General features: G+C 51.3%; 2 protein-coding genes across 6 annotated transcripts; both read left to right on the top strand.

Annotated features, from left to right (window-relative positions):
• The first annotated feature begins 72 nt into the window (after positions 1-72).
• On the top strand, positions 73-5,071 carry zglp1 (zinc finger GATA like protein 1). 5 transcript variants are annotated; one of them, XR_003891661.1, is made up of 5 exons: positions 73-185; positions 1,771-2,847; positions 3,152-3,323; positions 3,841-3,934; positions 4,109-5,071. XR_003891661.1 is itself a non-coding variant. In XM_011613092.2 (5 exons), the coding sequence occupies exons 1-5, from the start codon at positions 157-159 to the stop codon at positions 4,227-4,229; spliced, it is 1,458 nt and encodes a 485-aa protein (XP_011611394.2). In that variant the 5' UTR covers positions 73-156; the 3' UTR covers positions 4,230-5,070. The 5 variants fall into 5 exon arrangements, 4 of the variants coding, with proteins under 4 accessions (XP_011611394.2, XP_029707097.1, XP_029707098.1 ...); XM_011613092.2 differs by having other exon boundaries at positions 3,187-3,323; positions 4,109-5,070; XM_029851237.1 differs by lacking the exon at positions 73-185 and adding an exon at positions 588-635 and having other exon boundaries at positions 3,187-3,323; positions 4,109-5,070.
• A 613-nt stretch (positions 5,072-5,684) lies between these two features.
• foxd7 (forkhead box D7) lies at positions 5,685-6,652 on the top strand. The gene has a single exon (XM_011613110.2). The coding sequence runs from the start codon at positions 5,721-5,723 to the stop codon at positions 6,387-6,389; it is 669 nt and encodes a 222-aa protein (XP_011611412.2). The 5' UTR covers positions 5,685-5,720; the 3' UTR covers positions 6,390-6,652.
• Positions 6,653-14,546: the final 7,894 nt, after the last annotated feature.

Genomic DNA, 14,546 nt, shown 5'->3' with positions numbered 1-14,546 from the left:
TATTCTCGGAACGGTGCCCATTACGCACAAACAACCAAAACAAGAGGCTATTATTTAGATCTGTTTATTAAATTCACATCGGAACTGAGGGGTCCAAAATCAGCCGCGCGTTTCACCTGGGTCCAAAACCCGACTCGGTCCTGAGCGACCGGGCCCATGACCGATGACCGCTGCGGATCCCCGAGGTGAGCGTCCCCACTACGGCACACACCGAAAGTTCGATTCCGAGTTCGATTCACGGCGGGATTAGCGTAGTTAGCCACAAACGGGTCGCTGTAACGTTTGGCCTTGAAACAAGGCCAGAACCTTCTGATCATCTGTCATTTCGACCCGAACCCGAGGAGCCAGCCGGGGCAGAAAAGCCGGACTGGGTCCCGGCTCTCCTCGGACCGGGTCCCGGCTCTCCTCGGACCGGATCCCGGCTCTCCTCGGACCGGATCCCGCTCTCCTCGGACCGGGTCCCGGCTCTACTCGGACTGGATCCCGGTCTCCTCGCTGGGTTTGACGCGCTCGCGGAGCTTTTCAAAGACAGACCGCCAAAGCGTTGAACGTCACTGGGCACCACGCGCACGTCTGACGCATTTAAATTAAATCCTTTTAATCCCAAACTAAAACTACTTGACTTTTTGCTGTCGGTGAGTAAAATGTGCTGTGACGGCGCTTTAAAAAGGACAATTTAAAGTTTTAGAATTTAGGTCCATTTTTAACCCTCCTGACCGTAATTTTCCCAGTTTGCTCCCTTCAGTTTTGGACAACTTGAATGTCCATAGCTCACATTTGTAATATTCAGGGGTTTAAATACATCACTGGCCAATTTAAATTAGTTTCTAGTTCAAACTACTCTACATTTATTTCAAAATTCAGAAAAAGTAGTCAAAAAGAACCCAGAATAACAGATGAGCCAATCTACATTAAAAGGGTTTAAATGATGTAATGTGATGATTTGTTGAAGTAGAAGTAGGTAAAATAATGTTCCGCTAAACTTTCCTCTTTAATTCAGATTCATGAATAAATCACTTTCCCAGACGCAAATTTATTAAGAAGTTACATTTTCCTTATTTTGTGTTATTATTGAATCCAAAAGTGATATTTCCCCATAGTAAACTTAAAAACTGTGAAATAATCAATGCCAAATATCAACGATTGATTCCAGGTGAGTTAGTTACAAAAGAACAATTAGAATTCTGTCTCTTTTCAAATCCATCGAGGGGCAGAAGGGCAAACGCCGTCTATCACCGGGACATCTTCACACCGACCCAGTCCAGCCAGTATGGCCCAGCGCCCCAGGGGGGGTAAACTGGGAAACTACTGGCTGTGAGGGGGTACGGAACCACCCTGCTGCCCCCATAGAACCCCCGAACGGTCCCAGTGTAATGTTATAGCACACTTAATCATATTTGTAATATATTAATATTGGGGCATCCCAGCATTCTCATTATTACTGCTATTTATGGGGGGGGCAGTTAATTTAGGGGATAAATATATCTGCTCTGTCGTGTCTACAGACCTAGAAGATGTTCTGGGGAATAATGGTCCAAACTGAGGTAGGAACGACTGTAAACTGTTCCGTTCAGTGGTGAAGCCACCACAGGAACTCATTTAACCTGTGGGATTTTGGGTTAAAGCACGTCTGACCAACAGGTCCACTAATTTTGCTCTTCGGTACTGACCCAGATCTGCCCTCCCCTCAAACATCTGCACGAACTGCAAGTGGATTTGAGGAGTTGGAGATGACTTGTCTGAAAGCGTTTGTCCTGGTTTGTTACTCAGACGTCGGCCCAGCATGAGCGCCGGACCTGGCCCACAGGCAGAACTGATCCAGCGGAACCAGAGCGCCAAGGGGCCCGATGCTTCCCAGCATTCAGCGCTCTTCTACCTTTTCCAAGAAGTCTCCAAGCTGGCCTCTCCGGTCCACAGCACTTTAGTGGGCGCAGACTCACCTGGCAGGTGGCCTAAGGATGCTCCACCTCAGGGGTCACTGAGAGCAGAGGAGGAGGAGACGTGTTGCCTGGAACGCTCTGACCACAGCGGATCACCTCATCACTGGACAGGTGTGGAGGAGCAGCCGGGCCCGGTGGGCCACAGTCCCTGGAAGGTTCTGAGCCTGATTAACCTCCAGTGCCAGAGACTCCTGCACCACAGTGATGCGGAGGAGTCGGTTCCACGGTCGTCTTCACCACCGCTGGCGATGGATCGGTCGTCACAGGCAGTTGCCCCCTGTGTCCCCACAGGTGGGGCAACAATAAGCACCGGAGTCGGTTCTGATCCGCAGCTCCGTGTAAAAGAGCCCAGTTCACTCCAGTCGCCGTCGGCAGGAAGACGCGACGGTGCTTCTCAGCTTCACCAGGAGGACAAGAAAGAGGAGGAGTTCAGCAGAAACGGAGCATCTGAGCGGAGCGGGCAGGATACGGAGCATCTGCCCCGTCAGAATATACCCCACACAACAAAAGCCCCCTCTGGAGGATTCCTTAATAACCACCTGACTCACAGTTCAAACACCGACGCCGTTTTGTTTCTGAGGAAACCAGAGTTGACGTTAGACTACAATGCGAACCTGTCGTTGCCCTTCGCGGCTCTAAGAGACCCCTATTCCCGATCCGTCCCCCCCTCCCAGCCCCCACCATCAACAGCCCACCAGTGCACCAGTACACAGGAAGGCCACCCACCAGTAGAGCACGGTGGGGGTCGTCAGGGGGTCACGGCAACCAAGCCCCCCAGGAAACAGCCCCGCCCCAGCCGGAGCGTTGACATCCACGATCCCGACTTGCAGGGCGTGATGTTCAGGATGGACCCAGAGCTGGACGCCCGTAGGGACCAGTGTCGGCTCCTCATCACCTCAGAATTCAGGTAGAATTCTCACTTATTCGTGGCCCCCAAACCAGGTGAATGACATGTGCTCAAAGTTAGTGGGGGGTGATTATTGTGCTGCCAAAACACGGTTACAAAATCCTCCCTTCAAGACTTTTAGTTGCCGTTACTGTTGCTAAACTGCTCAACCCGCCTAATTATCAATGTGTCTGTTATTAACACTGTAATAAGCAGCTCTTTCATACAGGCAGATTTTAGAGACGGTCAGTCTCAACACATGTTTAGTGGGCTTAATTTCATTCACACAACATATTTGATTTCTAAATGATAATGCTGGTTACAGGCAGCGTAATAAACAGCGCCATCTCCTGCCTACAGGGGGTGCTGCACCTCCCTCAGCACCCACGGACGAGGACCTTCGTCCAAGAGGGTTAGAAAACCAAAGGCGAGGATGCGGACATCCCAGAAATCCGTGACAACCAGCAGCTCAGACGAGGAGACAACCAGTGTTTCCAGTGAGTAGAGGTCAAGATGCAGATATTAATCAAGTCTAACGACTCAAACAACCATGTTTAAGTTGAGCCTGGCTTAATTATATCCTGATAAACATTTTAGCACAACTTAAATGGCCCGCTTGGACTTTACAGTTTGTCCACCAGGGGGCGCCCCCACACCAAAACACACAGCCAAGACAGGTGTAGGTTGGCGCGCGTGTGAACAACTGTAGTCTACAAGGAGCAGTAAAAGCGTGCGTGTCCCTCAGACAGCGTCATCACCTAATTAATGACGTTTGCAACATGAGACGAGGATCATTGTAGCCTGTATTTAACCCCCCAGTGCAGCAGCGACTCAGAACATGACGCAAACAGCCCTCAGAGACTGTCCACAGAAACTTAATGGTCTCATTAGTTTGGGCCCAAGGCTGTCAATGCGCGGAGGGGGGGCAATATTTGGTTGCATAACTTTAATACGCCACCAAACACCCAACAACTGTTCCTGTAACGAGCTGAAATGTTTCTTCTGTTTCAACAGAGGATAAAATCTGTGCATCATGCAGCACCAGGAAGACGCCCATGTGGAGGAACGCAGAGGATGGAACCCCTCTCTGTAATGCCTGTGGAATAAGGTAGCACACACACACACACGCACACACACACACACACACACACACACACACACAGCCTGTGTTGAACGGTTTCTCAGGTTAAGGAGTTTGGCCCCGCCCACAGCTTCCGTGATCCACTGCGGTTCCACTTTAGAGGAGGTTTAACCACTAATTCACCTTTTCTCTGTTTTTAAGGTATAAGAAGTACAGAGTTCGCTGCGTCAACTGCTGGCACATCCCCAGGAAAGAGGGCAACTCCAACTCCACATGCCTGAAGTGTGGAAACTTTGTGAGGCTGACCTCAGCTCAGCTTTAAACACACACTATAAACAAAAGGAAGGCCGAGAAACACACACACACACACACACACACACACACACACACACACACACACACACACACACACACACACGCTCAACCTTCTGTCCCCGAGTGTGAACGTCGCTGCTTCGTTTCCTTTATGTCTCCACAAAGTGTCAAAACTGGTGTGTATGTTCATTCTGGCTGCTCGGGGATTTACTGTTTACGTGTCGAACCGCAGTTCGCAGCGGGGGTTACGCGCAGCGGGGGTTACGCGCACGACGACGGTCTCCTCATTCACTTGACCTGCGGACGACCTGCTCACTTCAGTTAAAGGAATTGTTAGTCGTTTTTACAGTTGTCGAAGCAGGGTTGTGTTGTTTTTTTCATTGTGTGTTCGTGTTTGAAAGCTTCCTTTGGTCTGGGTCAGCACGGTTTGGGTCCCTTCAGTGGGAACTCGCGCGCCTGCTTTGCAGCCTGGTTCTTCTGTCCATAACGAGTCCAGCTGCTTTAAACACATGCAGCAAAAATGACTCGTGTAGAATAGATTCAGAGGGGAATGCAAATGGCATTAAAATATATGGAACGGCACAAGGAGGAATTGTTCATTAATGAGGCTTCCCACAGCTCGCGGAGCCCACCCTGCAGCACGGGCCCATTTTCCAAGTGGGTGGCCTCGCACGAGTTGACACAGTGCAGCTATTATTTCAAAAACGGATTACGTCCTCCTCTTATTTGAAACAGCAGTGAGAGAAAACCAGAAGGAGCGGCTCCACTCACCAAAGCAGCGCGCGACTGAAAGAGACGTGATGTTGGTGCCAAGAACGTCAGAGATACAATGAAAAGGACGGGAAGAGCCTTTAAAAGCCCCCATTTATCTAGAAGAGGACCCACAAGATCTGCTGAAGACCTCCGTGGATCACTTCTGTTAACGTCCATAGAGCAACACTAAGAAAATAGGAAATATTATACACACACATGTATAAACACACACACACACACGCGCACACACGCACAGACCATGGGGAATATCTCCGTTAGAAGTGGAAATTGCGGTGATCCTCTCAGTCTTTGCCAGGCTTGTTGTCATGTAGACAGATGCAGAGAAGGAGGAGAAAGTTTTTGGGGTGGGAGGCAAAAAAAAAAAAAAAAAATCGAAGATGCCCAACTTTTTTTTGTGAATGAAAGAGGAGAAGAGGCTCTGCTCGGTCCACGCACGCGTCGATCGGGCCTGCGGCGGCCGCCGGACCTTCTGGACATGACCTTGGACAGCAGAATGGAGCGCAGGAGCATCGCTGTGCACGGCGGGCCTGGCGGGGAGGAAGATGCGCGCAGCCCGGACGCGTCCCCGTTCACCAGGAGCGACGACGGCGCGCAGGAGCGCGACGCTCCATCCTTCAGCGCGGATCACCGGCGCGACGGAGACTTCGCCGTCCGGCTGCGGGACGGTCCCGGCCAGAAATGCAGCTCCGTGAAGCCCCCGTACTCCTACATCGCGCTCATCACCATGGCCATCCTCCAGAGCCCCACCAAGAGGCTCACTCTCAGCGAGATCTGTGATTTTATCATCCAGCGCTTCGCCTATTACCGGGAAAAGTTCCCCGCGTGGCAAAACTCCATCCGCCACAACTTGTCTCTAAACGACTGCTTCGTAAAAATGCCCAGAGAGCCCGGGAACCCCGGGAAGGGCAATTACTGGACCCTGGATCCCATGTCGGCAGATATGTTTGAAAACGGGAGTTTCCTTCGGCGGAGGAAGCGCTTCAAGAGGCAGCGCTTCTATCTGGGCGCGCTGAGGGCGTGCGCGGCGCACGAGCGCAGCCTGGTGCCCCTCGTCCCTCCGCTGGCTGCGCACGGGAGATCCTCCTTCATCCGCAGTCCCGACCTGCACCCCGACTCCTGCCTGAGAGGCCCCTTAAACCCCCTCACCGTCGCCGGAGTTCCGTCCGCGAGCACCATCATACCCGCGCTCTCCTCGCTCTTCACCAAGACCGTCCCCCCCTGTCTGACCCGGGACCGGTTTGACCCGGGACGCTGCGCCGCGGGCCCCTCTTCGGCTCCGAGCTCCTCATTCGTGGCTCCGGTGTCGCTGCACGGACTGATGCCCGGCTGCCCCCTCCCGCACATGACCGCCCTCCCCACGGGATTCTTAAAACTCTCGTCCAGTCCAATATAACGGAGAAGGGACCCGTAATAATAATAATAATAATAATAATAATAATAATAATAATAATAATAATAATAATAATAATAATAATAGTAGTAGTAATAATAATAATAAAAGCCGTGTGACAGCTTTGCTGTAGTTTCGATGCTAATCTCGCGCTTCTGTTTCTTGTATATTTGAAGAAGAAATAAAACCGAAAGCGTCTTTTCTTTTACAGATCAAATCTGACCCGTGCCGTCCTTTATTCTTCCTCCATGTTTTCAGCAGCAGTTTTTCCAGCTGGTTCTGTTCGAAGCGCCACATTTTCGCAGGGAAATTAACTTTAGTCAACTTTTATTCCTGAACAACGCAGCACAGCTCTGGCTGGGATCCACCAGTCTCCAGTTCGTTACTGGTTTCTGACTGGAAACGGCGACAGAAGAGCAGGAACAGCAGCAGACGCAGCCCGCAGGTCTCCGGGACCCCTTCAGGGAACCGAACTGTCCGCTTCTCTCGCTACACTCGGTTCAAATTTGAGTTTAATTCAATTAGAGCGCTCGTGCCGGCCAGTCCTGCTCCCCTCCGAGGGGGGAACAGAGCCCCTCCATCTCCGGAGAGTGTGGTCAATTACGGCATGTGTGATTTTGGACGGCAGCGAGGCTGTGACAGGCTCCGTGATGAAGTGTGTATCTGAAGACGGGGCGGCAGAGAGCCGCGGGAGCGGCGCCACCCGCATGCTCACCGCTGGGCCCGCACTCAAAGGCCGGACCAGTGGGGCAGGAGTGCGCATGGAAAATAAACAGAGCTAATGTTCCAACATGCTCACGGATGGTTCTGAAGTCGTCCTACATGTGATAAAGTGCACGTTGACAGCCGAAAATAAAAGAAACCGAAAACAGGAAGATTGTAGAAAAGGCCCAGTTTTCCAAACCGGTGGTCAGAGCGGGGATGTGGGGACACGACGTCATGACCTCGGTTATTCATCCAGGGATCCGACGCACCAGAGGATTTAGCATTTCCCAACACACGCAGAAACCCAAATCAGAGGCCTGGGAATGACACACGGAGGTGTAACGTGAGCAGAACCAGGCTGCAGCCTCCCTCCTGTTCTTTGGTGAGGGGACATTTGCTTTCAATTAATCCAGTTTTTTTTTATTCTCCTGAAACCCGATCTTGGAATCTGAGCTGTTTTCCTTTTGACATCTTCCTCATCTCGCGCCATATGTGCGAACAAAGATAATTTCGCCCAATTCATGAGACCCATGTGTCCTTCATGTCCAAATAAGCGACTAATGAAATAATCTGGCCGTATTTTCGGATTCTTTTTCATCCAACTGTGCTCGAGGCTAACTGCCTAGGGGGGGGGGGGGGGGGGGTTCTGGGTCCGACAGAAGCGCGTACTTCACTGTCAGTAGGTACTAAAAAATTAAAAGATGTTGAGGAGAAAACAGGCAGCAAAATTCTCAAATGAGAATCCTGAAAAAACCCCACTCCATAACCTGATGAAACGAGGAGAACCTGCCTGAATCAGGGTTCCTTGTCAGCTTTGGTTATTGCTCACAGGGGCAGAAGTGGCCCGGTTCTTTATTTCGGGTTTATCTGGGGGGGGGGGGGGGGCTCTCCTGCTCCCAGTCCGACCAGTCGTTGTGTCTCGTCACCACCAGAGCTGGATGCTGTAACAACCTCACTGTGAGACCACCGAGAGGTCAGGTGGGCCGGCAGAGGTCAGGTGGGCCGACAGAGGTCAGATGGGCCGACAGAGGTCAGATGGGCCGGCAGAGGTCAGATGGGCCGGCAGAGGTCAGGTGGGCCGGCAGAGGTCAGATGGGCCGGCAGAGGTCAGCTGGGCCGGCAGAGGTCAGGTTGCAGCAGATGAATGTGAAGATGTTCTGAAGCCCCGGTGAGGTCGCACCTGAGACCCGCTGAGCCCTCAACCCCTCAATCACACCTGGAACGTTCGTCCTGTCTTAGGTTTTAACTTTTAGATCAAAACCTTTTATTTTAAAAACAACAGCAAAGGGAAAGTCCAACCAGGGATCATCACCAGGGACTATTTAGCCTCTTCACTCAACGATCCTCCGAAGGTTTGTTTGCACGTTGCTAAATGAAGCAACAGCACGTGCGAACAATCGACGTGTGCAGAGGAGGACGCGTCCGTCTGACCCCCCAGCATGTGGCCGCCAGACCCGCAGCAGCCTTCCAATCACACAGTCGCACGTCTCCCTGCTTTCTGAGTGAGGACGGATATTATGGGATGGGGGACGACGTGGGGAGACGGCTACACACACACACACACACACCACAATGGCTTTCTAAAGGAAATCATGGCTTTGATGTGAATATTTGACGCTTGTCTGCACAGAAACAACTATTAACAAGAGCCTAAATCAGTCAGTAACCATAGCAACAAGGCAACTAGCTAGAGCGGCTGTGGCCTGAGAGCGCCAGCATCCGGGAGCGTGTTTACCTTCCCGCCCTCCGAGCTCTCGATGGAGCAAGAACCGGCTCTGTCGGGAAAGGTCAATGCAAATCCGGACAGTTTTCCTTGGGACCGGGATCCGTGTCCGGACACACACACACACACACACACACACACACACACACACACACACACACACACACACACACACCAGAGTTGTTTTACGTCATTTTTAAGGCGGCATTCTGAAACGAGCCGCATCTTTATCCTCTTAAAGTTTATTCATTTGACCTCAGCTTTCATCCAAAGTTTACAAGCCTCCAAAATCCCAGAGGAGGAGCACACACACACACACACACACACACACACACACACACACACACACCACACACGCACACACACACACTCAGGCTGAAATTCACCCGTTTGTCCCCACAACACTTGCTTTTCCTTTACTTGCAGGATTGGACCTGACGCCTCACTCACTCCGTCATGGTCCCGGTTCTGTCAGCAGACCTCCCCTGTGGTGGAAATCTCTCCCAAATGCTGACGGACCCCCCCCCCCCCCACACACACACACACAAATATAGAGCGATCATTCAAAGCCCGGTCACTCCATGTCTTGAGTTTGTTGCACATAAAATCACTGTTGGCAACAATTGTCCTTAAAATTAAAGCTGCACTCACACACGGAGCCGTCAGCCTTTGCTGCTCAGCTCTGGGCCGCACGTTAGCCTCTCACGTTAGCCTCTCACGTTAGCCTCTCACGTTAGCCTCGCACGTTAGCCTCGCACGTTAGCCTCTCACGTTAGCCTCTCACGTTAGCCTCGCACGTTAGCCTCTCACGTTAGCCTCTCACGTTAGCCTCGCACGTTAGCCTCTCACGTTAGCCTCTCACGTTAGCCTCGCACGTTAGCCTCGCACGTTAGCCTCTCGCTCTCAGGGAGAAAAGGTTCTACATTTGCCTCATACTCATAAAAAGAGTCATAAAAATTAGAGTAGCTCAGTGCTTAAACAGTCTAGATCATTATAACAGTACACACACACACACACACACACACACACACACACACACACACACACACAGAGTGAGTGGACATGTTTTGACAGGTGGACATCGCTGCTTTATACAGTTTAATAGCAGCTTGCAGAAGTTCCTTAATGGAACGGAAAAGGAGATGGAAAGTAAAGGTTTGTGTGTGTGTGTGTGTGTGTGTGTGTGTGTGTGTGTGCGTGTGTGTGGATAACACCAAATGACAGACGTCCCGTGCACACACACACACACACACACACACTCTTGCTGTCACTGAGCTGGGTGACCAGCGCTCTTCCCGCCCCCTCCAGCTCCCAGAACCACCTCTGTTCACCAGGAGCACATCTGGCCGACACATGTGTGTCTCTCCTCCATCTCCTGTTTTCCCTGTTTCCTTGAGGCGGGCCTGGTGTTAATCCGTCTCCTCCACCTGGCCCAGACCACCCACACGCTGAGCTGAAGCCAGCGCGGCCCACCAGCAGAGAGCAAGTGCACGTGCACGTCAGAGTGCACGTGCACGTCGGAGTGCAGCGCAGACCAAAGGTAACAGAGGTTGGACTGTACAGCCTGGAGAACAAGGACAGCCTTGGAAACGGGCTCGTAAAACAAAATCAATCAGAACCGCATTGATTGTTGGGGGGAAGAACCCAAAGCAAAGAAGAAAAAACTCTTTCAGAACTTTTCAGAACCTTTCAGGATCTTTTCAGAATCTTTCAGACTCTTTCAGACTCTTTCAGACTCTTTTCAGACTCTTTCAGAATCTTTCAGAATCTTTCAGAATCTTTCAGAATCTTTTCAGACTCTTTCAGAATCTTTTCAGAATCTTTTCAGACTCTTTCAGACTCTTTTCAGACTCCAAACCTTGTTGATCCAAAGCACCCTCACATGCTTGACTGATGTGATGACGCTGGACGTGGAGATGGTGGAGATGTTGTGGGTAGTTGCAGCGGTGACGCTGGCAAATATCAGTAGTTTGTCGCCATCTTGTGGCGAGAAGCGAAAAAGGTTCCGAGATTCGAGCCAACAGTGGTTCGCGCTGTATCGGGGCAGAAGGTGAAAGATTGACGTTTCATATTTACACCGAGGCTAAAAAATAGGGTAAAAAAGGGTGATTGGATTGGATTTGATGTAAACATCATTTAAGAAGGCGTCTAAAGTTGCTTCCATGCAAGTCTGTTTCAATACTGCGTCATGAAAACATGTAAAATGTTGAGAGAGATAAACAATTCAAAGTTCTAAAAACAGCAGAAATTTAGAAGACCCTCCATTCTTAAAGCAGCTAATCTGTGAGTATTCAGATGAACCGACGACATTGATATGGTGGCCATATATATTCTATATGCTCTGAGGCATTACCAGTGGTTTCCAGCTTCCGTCCACACACAGAAAAACCAGCTGGACAACATGTGCAACAACGAGATCTCAGATAATGAAGGAAAACTCATCCAGAACAAACACGGGTCCAAACAGGAAGGCGATATTTTCAACCAGCGTTGAAAAATGAGGAAAAACTGGAAAAGTGATACTGTTTCCTATTTTGACAGGATGGGGGGGGGGGGGGGGGGGTGTGGGGGGGTGTGTGTGGGGGGGGGGGGGACACACAACAGCCCCCCCCCAACAGGCTGGAACACAGAGTGGAATCTGAGAAATATGAGAAATATGAGAGGAGATGACAAGACTCTTTCCACGCAGTGTCATCGTGACCTCAGGGCAGACACACACACACACACACACACACACACACACACACACGCACACACGCACACACACACAGGTTGAACATCGACCCCCCTCCCCCCGGAAAGGTCGACCAGAACGTAACTTTCTATACTTTTAGAACCGAGTCTTCGATGACTACCTCAGCATGAAATCCGTAACCATGGCGACGAGGCTGTCAACTGTTGTGTGTTCCGTGCGCAGCGGCTTGATGGAGGCGCGGCGTGTTTGGCGTCCCCGCGTGATCGTCTGCTGAAAGTGTGCCGCCGTGCCGCCTCTCTGGCTCCCGCTCAGCCGCTGACGCCGGGTTTCAGTGTGAGCGCGCAATCAAGGAAACGATTGATTGGAGCCACGATTGTCTGATTAGCCCAGCGGCCGCGCTTTCCCTGCCTGCTGAGTGAGTCTATTCTGAGGCTGGAAACAATAAAGGAGCCCTCCTCCATCTGCCTTCCGCTCTGCCCCTGAATATCCCCCCTCCGCCACTTCTCCCAGCTTCCCTGGACCGCCGCTCGTCGGATCCCTTCTCCAGCCTTAATGAGGACACCTCTGTCCATCCTGTTTGGAGAAAGGATTCCTGAATCACCTTAATCCACCCTTCGTCTGAATTCCCCCTACCTTGCTTCACCCCCCCCCCCCCTTCTCTGTCTGACCAACCAGGAAGTGTGAGCAGGAAACAGCTGCCCCCCCCCCCATGTCCGCCCACTCGCTGCTACCCAGGTGCATCCTGGGAATGGTGCAACGTGTCATCGGCATGTAAGAGCTGCTGTTACAGTAACCTTTCTATCAGGAGGGAAACATAAAGCCTCTTTACTTTGACCACAAACTAAAGACGCCATTAACCTTCGCTCCGGCCCGGGTGCACGCGCTGGGCCAGAACATTGTCCCGGGGTCAAAGGTCAGCGGCCGGGGCCGGGGATTACCTAGAGCGTGCGCGCCCGCCGGCGCTCGCAGGATTGTCGGTCACTTTCTCCGCGAAGCCGACTGTGAAAATTACCTCACACAATTAGGCTCCGGTGATTCTTATCACCCGACACACAATTGTGTTTACGAGACGTGGAGGAAACGGGGCCACGGAGCCCGCTTCAGGGAGTGTGTGAGGATCTACTGGGACGCGTGCACGTAACCGTGCATCACAACGCTATGTTTTAGCCTTCTAATCTGTGCTCCCCTCTAATCTCATCTCATCTCATCTCGTCTAATCTAATGATTAAAAAGTTAGATCAAGTCAAGCTAGTCCTGTAAAGCAGCCGTGGCTGCTAACAAACAGAAGCAGAAATTCCCCTGACACGTCTGAGTCCTCCTGTTCGCTCAGCAAACCTCAAACTAAAAAAAATGGCTATTATTAGCATTAGCATTGTGGGCTGGAGCTAATGCCCTCACGGACCATGTTTACTGGCCTGGTAGGCACGCACACACACACACACACACACACACACACACACACACACACACACACACACACACGATCGATACTGTGCGGCACACATACATTAGGAGGGTGTGACAATTTGGCTCCGAGATTAAAACAATCCTCTCTCGATTTCTTCCTGGCTCACTGGAGAAGCGGAAGCTGTCTTTTATTGTGTGTTTCTATTATTGTCCCCATTTACAGTTGCTGCGTTCACACGAGGACTTAAATAACAAGGTCAGCGGCGTGTCCCCCCCCCCCCCCCCCCCCAACCCACCAGGGTGAGGATTTGGACTGTTGGTCCGTTGCAGTAAAATCGGGGGGAAACCCGAACTTCACCGATTTCACGCCTACGAGGACGTGACTATTAAAACGTTTTAACAGATTAAAATCTACCTCTACGTCTTTGCTGTCAGGACTTTTCAGCACAACTTCGTGTGACATATTTATATAATTTTAAACACTACTTGCTTCTATCCGAAGTCTCTGCACTCAAGATGGAACTAGAAGTGAGATGTAATCCCTGAAGGATTCCGCCGTGTCCCTTGTGTAGATTTATATATGTTACAGGCAAATTCGTGCAACGTGTGCAGGCGCCGCGGTGCCACATCAACGGCGTTCTGGCGCTCAGGGGGCGATCAGCCGGAACCACAGCTGCAGCAGGCAAAACGGCGCAGCGGACCATCGAGTGGCGGCTCTGCCCGCTCCCTCATCCTGAGCCACCCGGCACGTTCAGGCCCTCGGCCCAGTGAGCGGTGCTGATGGTGATGGTGATGGTGGTGATGTATGGAAAGGGTGGGGGGGGTTGGGCAGAAAGCACGATGAAGGCCACGACGGAACTGCCTGGCGCGCGTTCCAAAAATTGGGATTTCTTTCCCAGGACCTCGAAGGTCACGCAGCCGTCGCGGCTCCACGCCTGCGTCCCAGTCGCTGACCTGGAGGTGGGAGGAGGCGGCGGGAACGGGCGGGCGCGAGCGTTACACGGGGGAAGGAAGGTTGGCAGCTCTCGCAGAGGGAAGTTGGCCCCTCTGACGACTGGAGCGTTGCTCGTCAGCACCGCAGGTGCACGCTGACGTCGCTAACGAGTGGAGTCGTTTGCATTTGTGAAAGAAAATGGTGGAATTTAGGTTCAGAGTCAACGTGCAGGTGGATTTGCTGCTTTCATCTGCTAATAGATGTGAACTTCCCCTCGCTAGGGTTCCAGATAATAAATGCCATGAATAAAATGACTGCAATTTCAATTTTAAAGCTAAAAAGAATTGTTTTTAACGTGGAAAGTGAGGACAGAGGACGTCCGTGCAGGTTCATGCACGTGACTCCGTTTTATAGAGAAGAGACTTTTGATTGGTACAGACCCTATCATAAAGATGGGATTCTGACAGTAATGTGCACGTGTATAGGAAACTTTCCTGTCTCAACACGTGTGTGTGTGCGTGTGTGTGTGTGTGTGCGTGTGTGTGTGTGCGTGTGTGTGTGTGTGCGTGTGTGTGTGGGTGTGTGACATTACTATGTCTGCCTGAACATGTGTAACGGTAATGAACGTGTGCAGTCAAACAGTTTGTTTATCACAGTGGGATGTTAGTGGGATATTTCCAGCAGGATTCTTCAAAG

Source organism: Takifugu rubripes, chromosome 17 (assembly GCF_901000725.2).
Source record: "Takifugu rubripes chromosome 17, fTakRub1.2, whole genome shotgun sequence".
NCBI classification, from domain to species: domain Eukaryota; kingdom Metazoa; phylum Chordata; class Actinopteri; order Tetraodontiformes; family Tetraodontidae; genus Takifugu; species Takifugu rubripes.
This window is presented reverse-complemented; position numbering and strand designations above follow the sequence as displayed.

What these genes read in the sequence shown, in the direction of transcription:
- zglp1 (XM_011613092.2), top strand. Translation starts at nt 157, where the DNA reads ATGACCGATGACCGCTGCGGATCCCCGAG. An exon ending in GACCGCTGCGGATCCCCGAG is followed by an intron (nt 186 to 1,770) that starts GTGAGCGTCCCC and finishes TTTGTTACTCAG; the next exon opens with ACGTCGGCCCAGCATGAGCG. An exon ending in GGAGACAACCAGTGTTTCCA is followed by an intron (nt 3,324 to 3,840) that starts GTGAGTAGAGGT and finishes CTGTTTCAACAG; the next exon opens with AGGATAAAATCTGTGCATCA.
- foxd7 (XM_011613110.2), top strand. Translation starts at nt 5,721, where the DNA reads ATGGCCATCCTCCAGAGCCCCACCAAGAGGCTCACTCTCAGCGAGATC.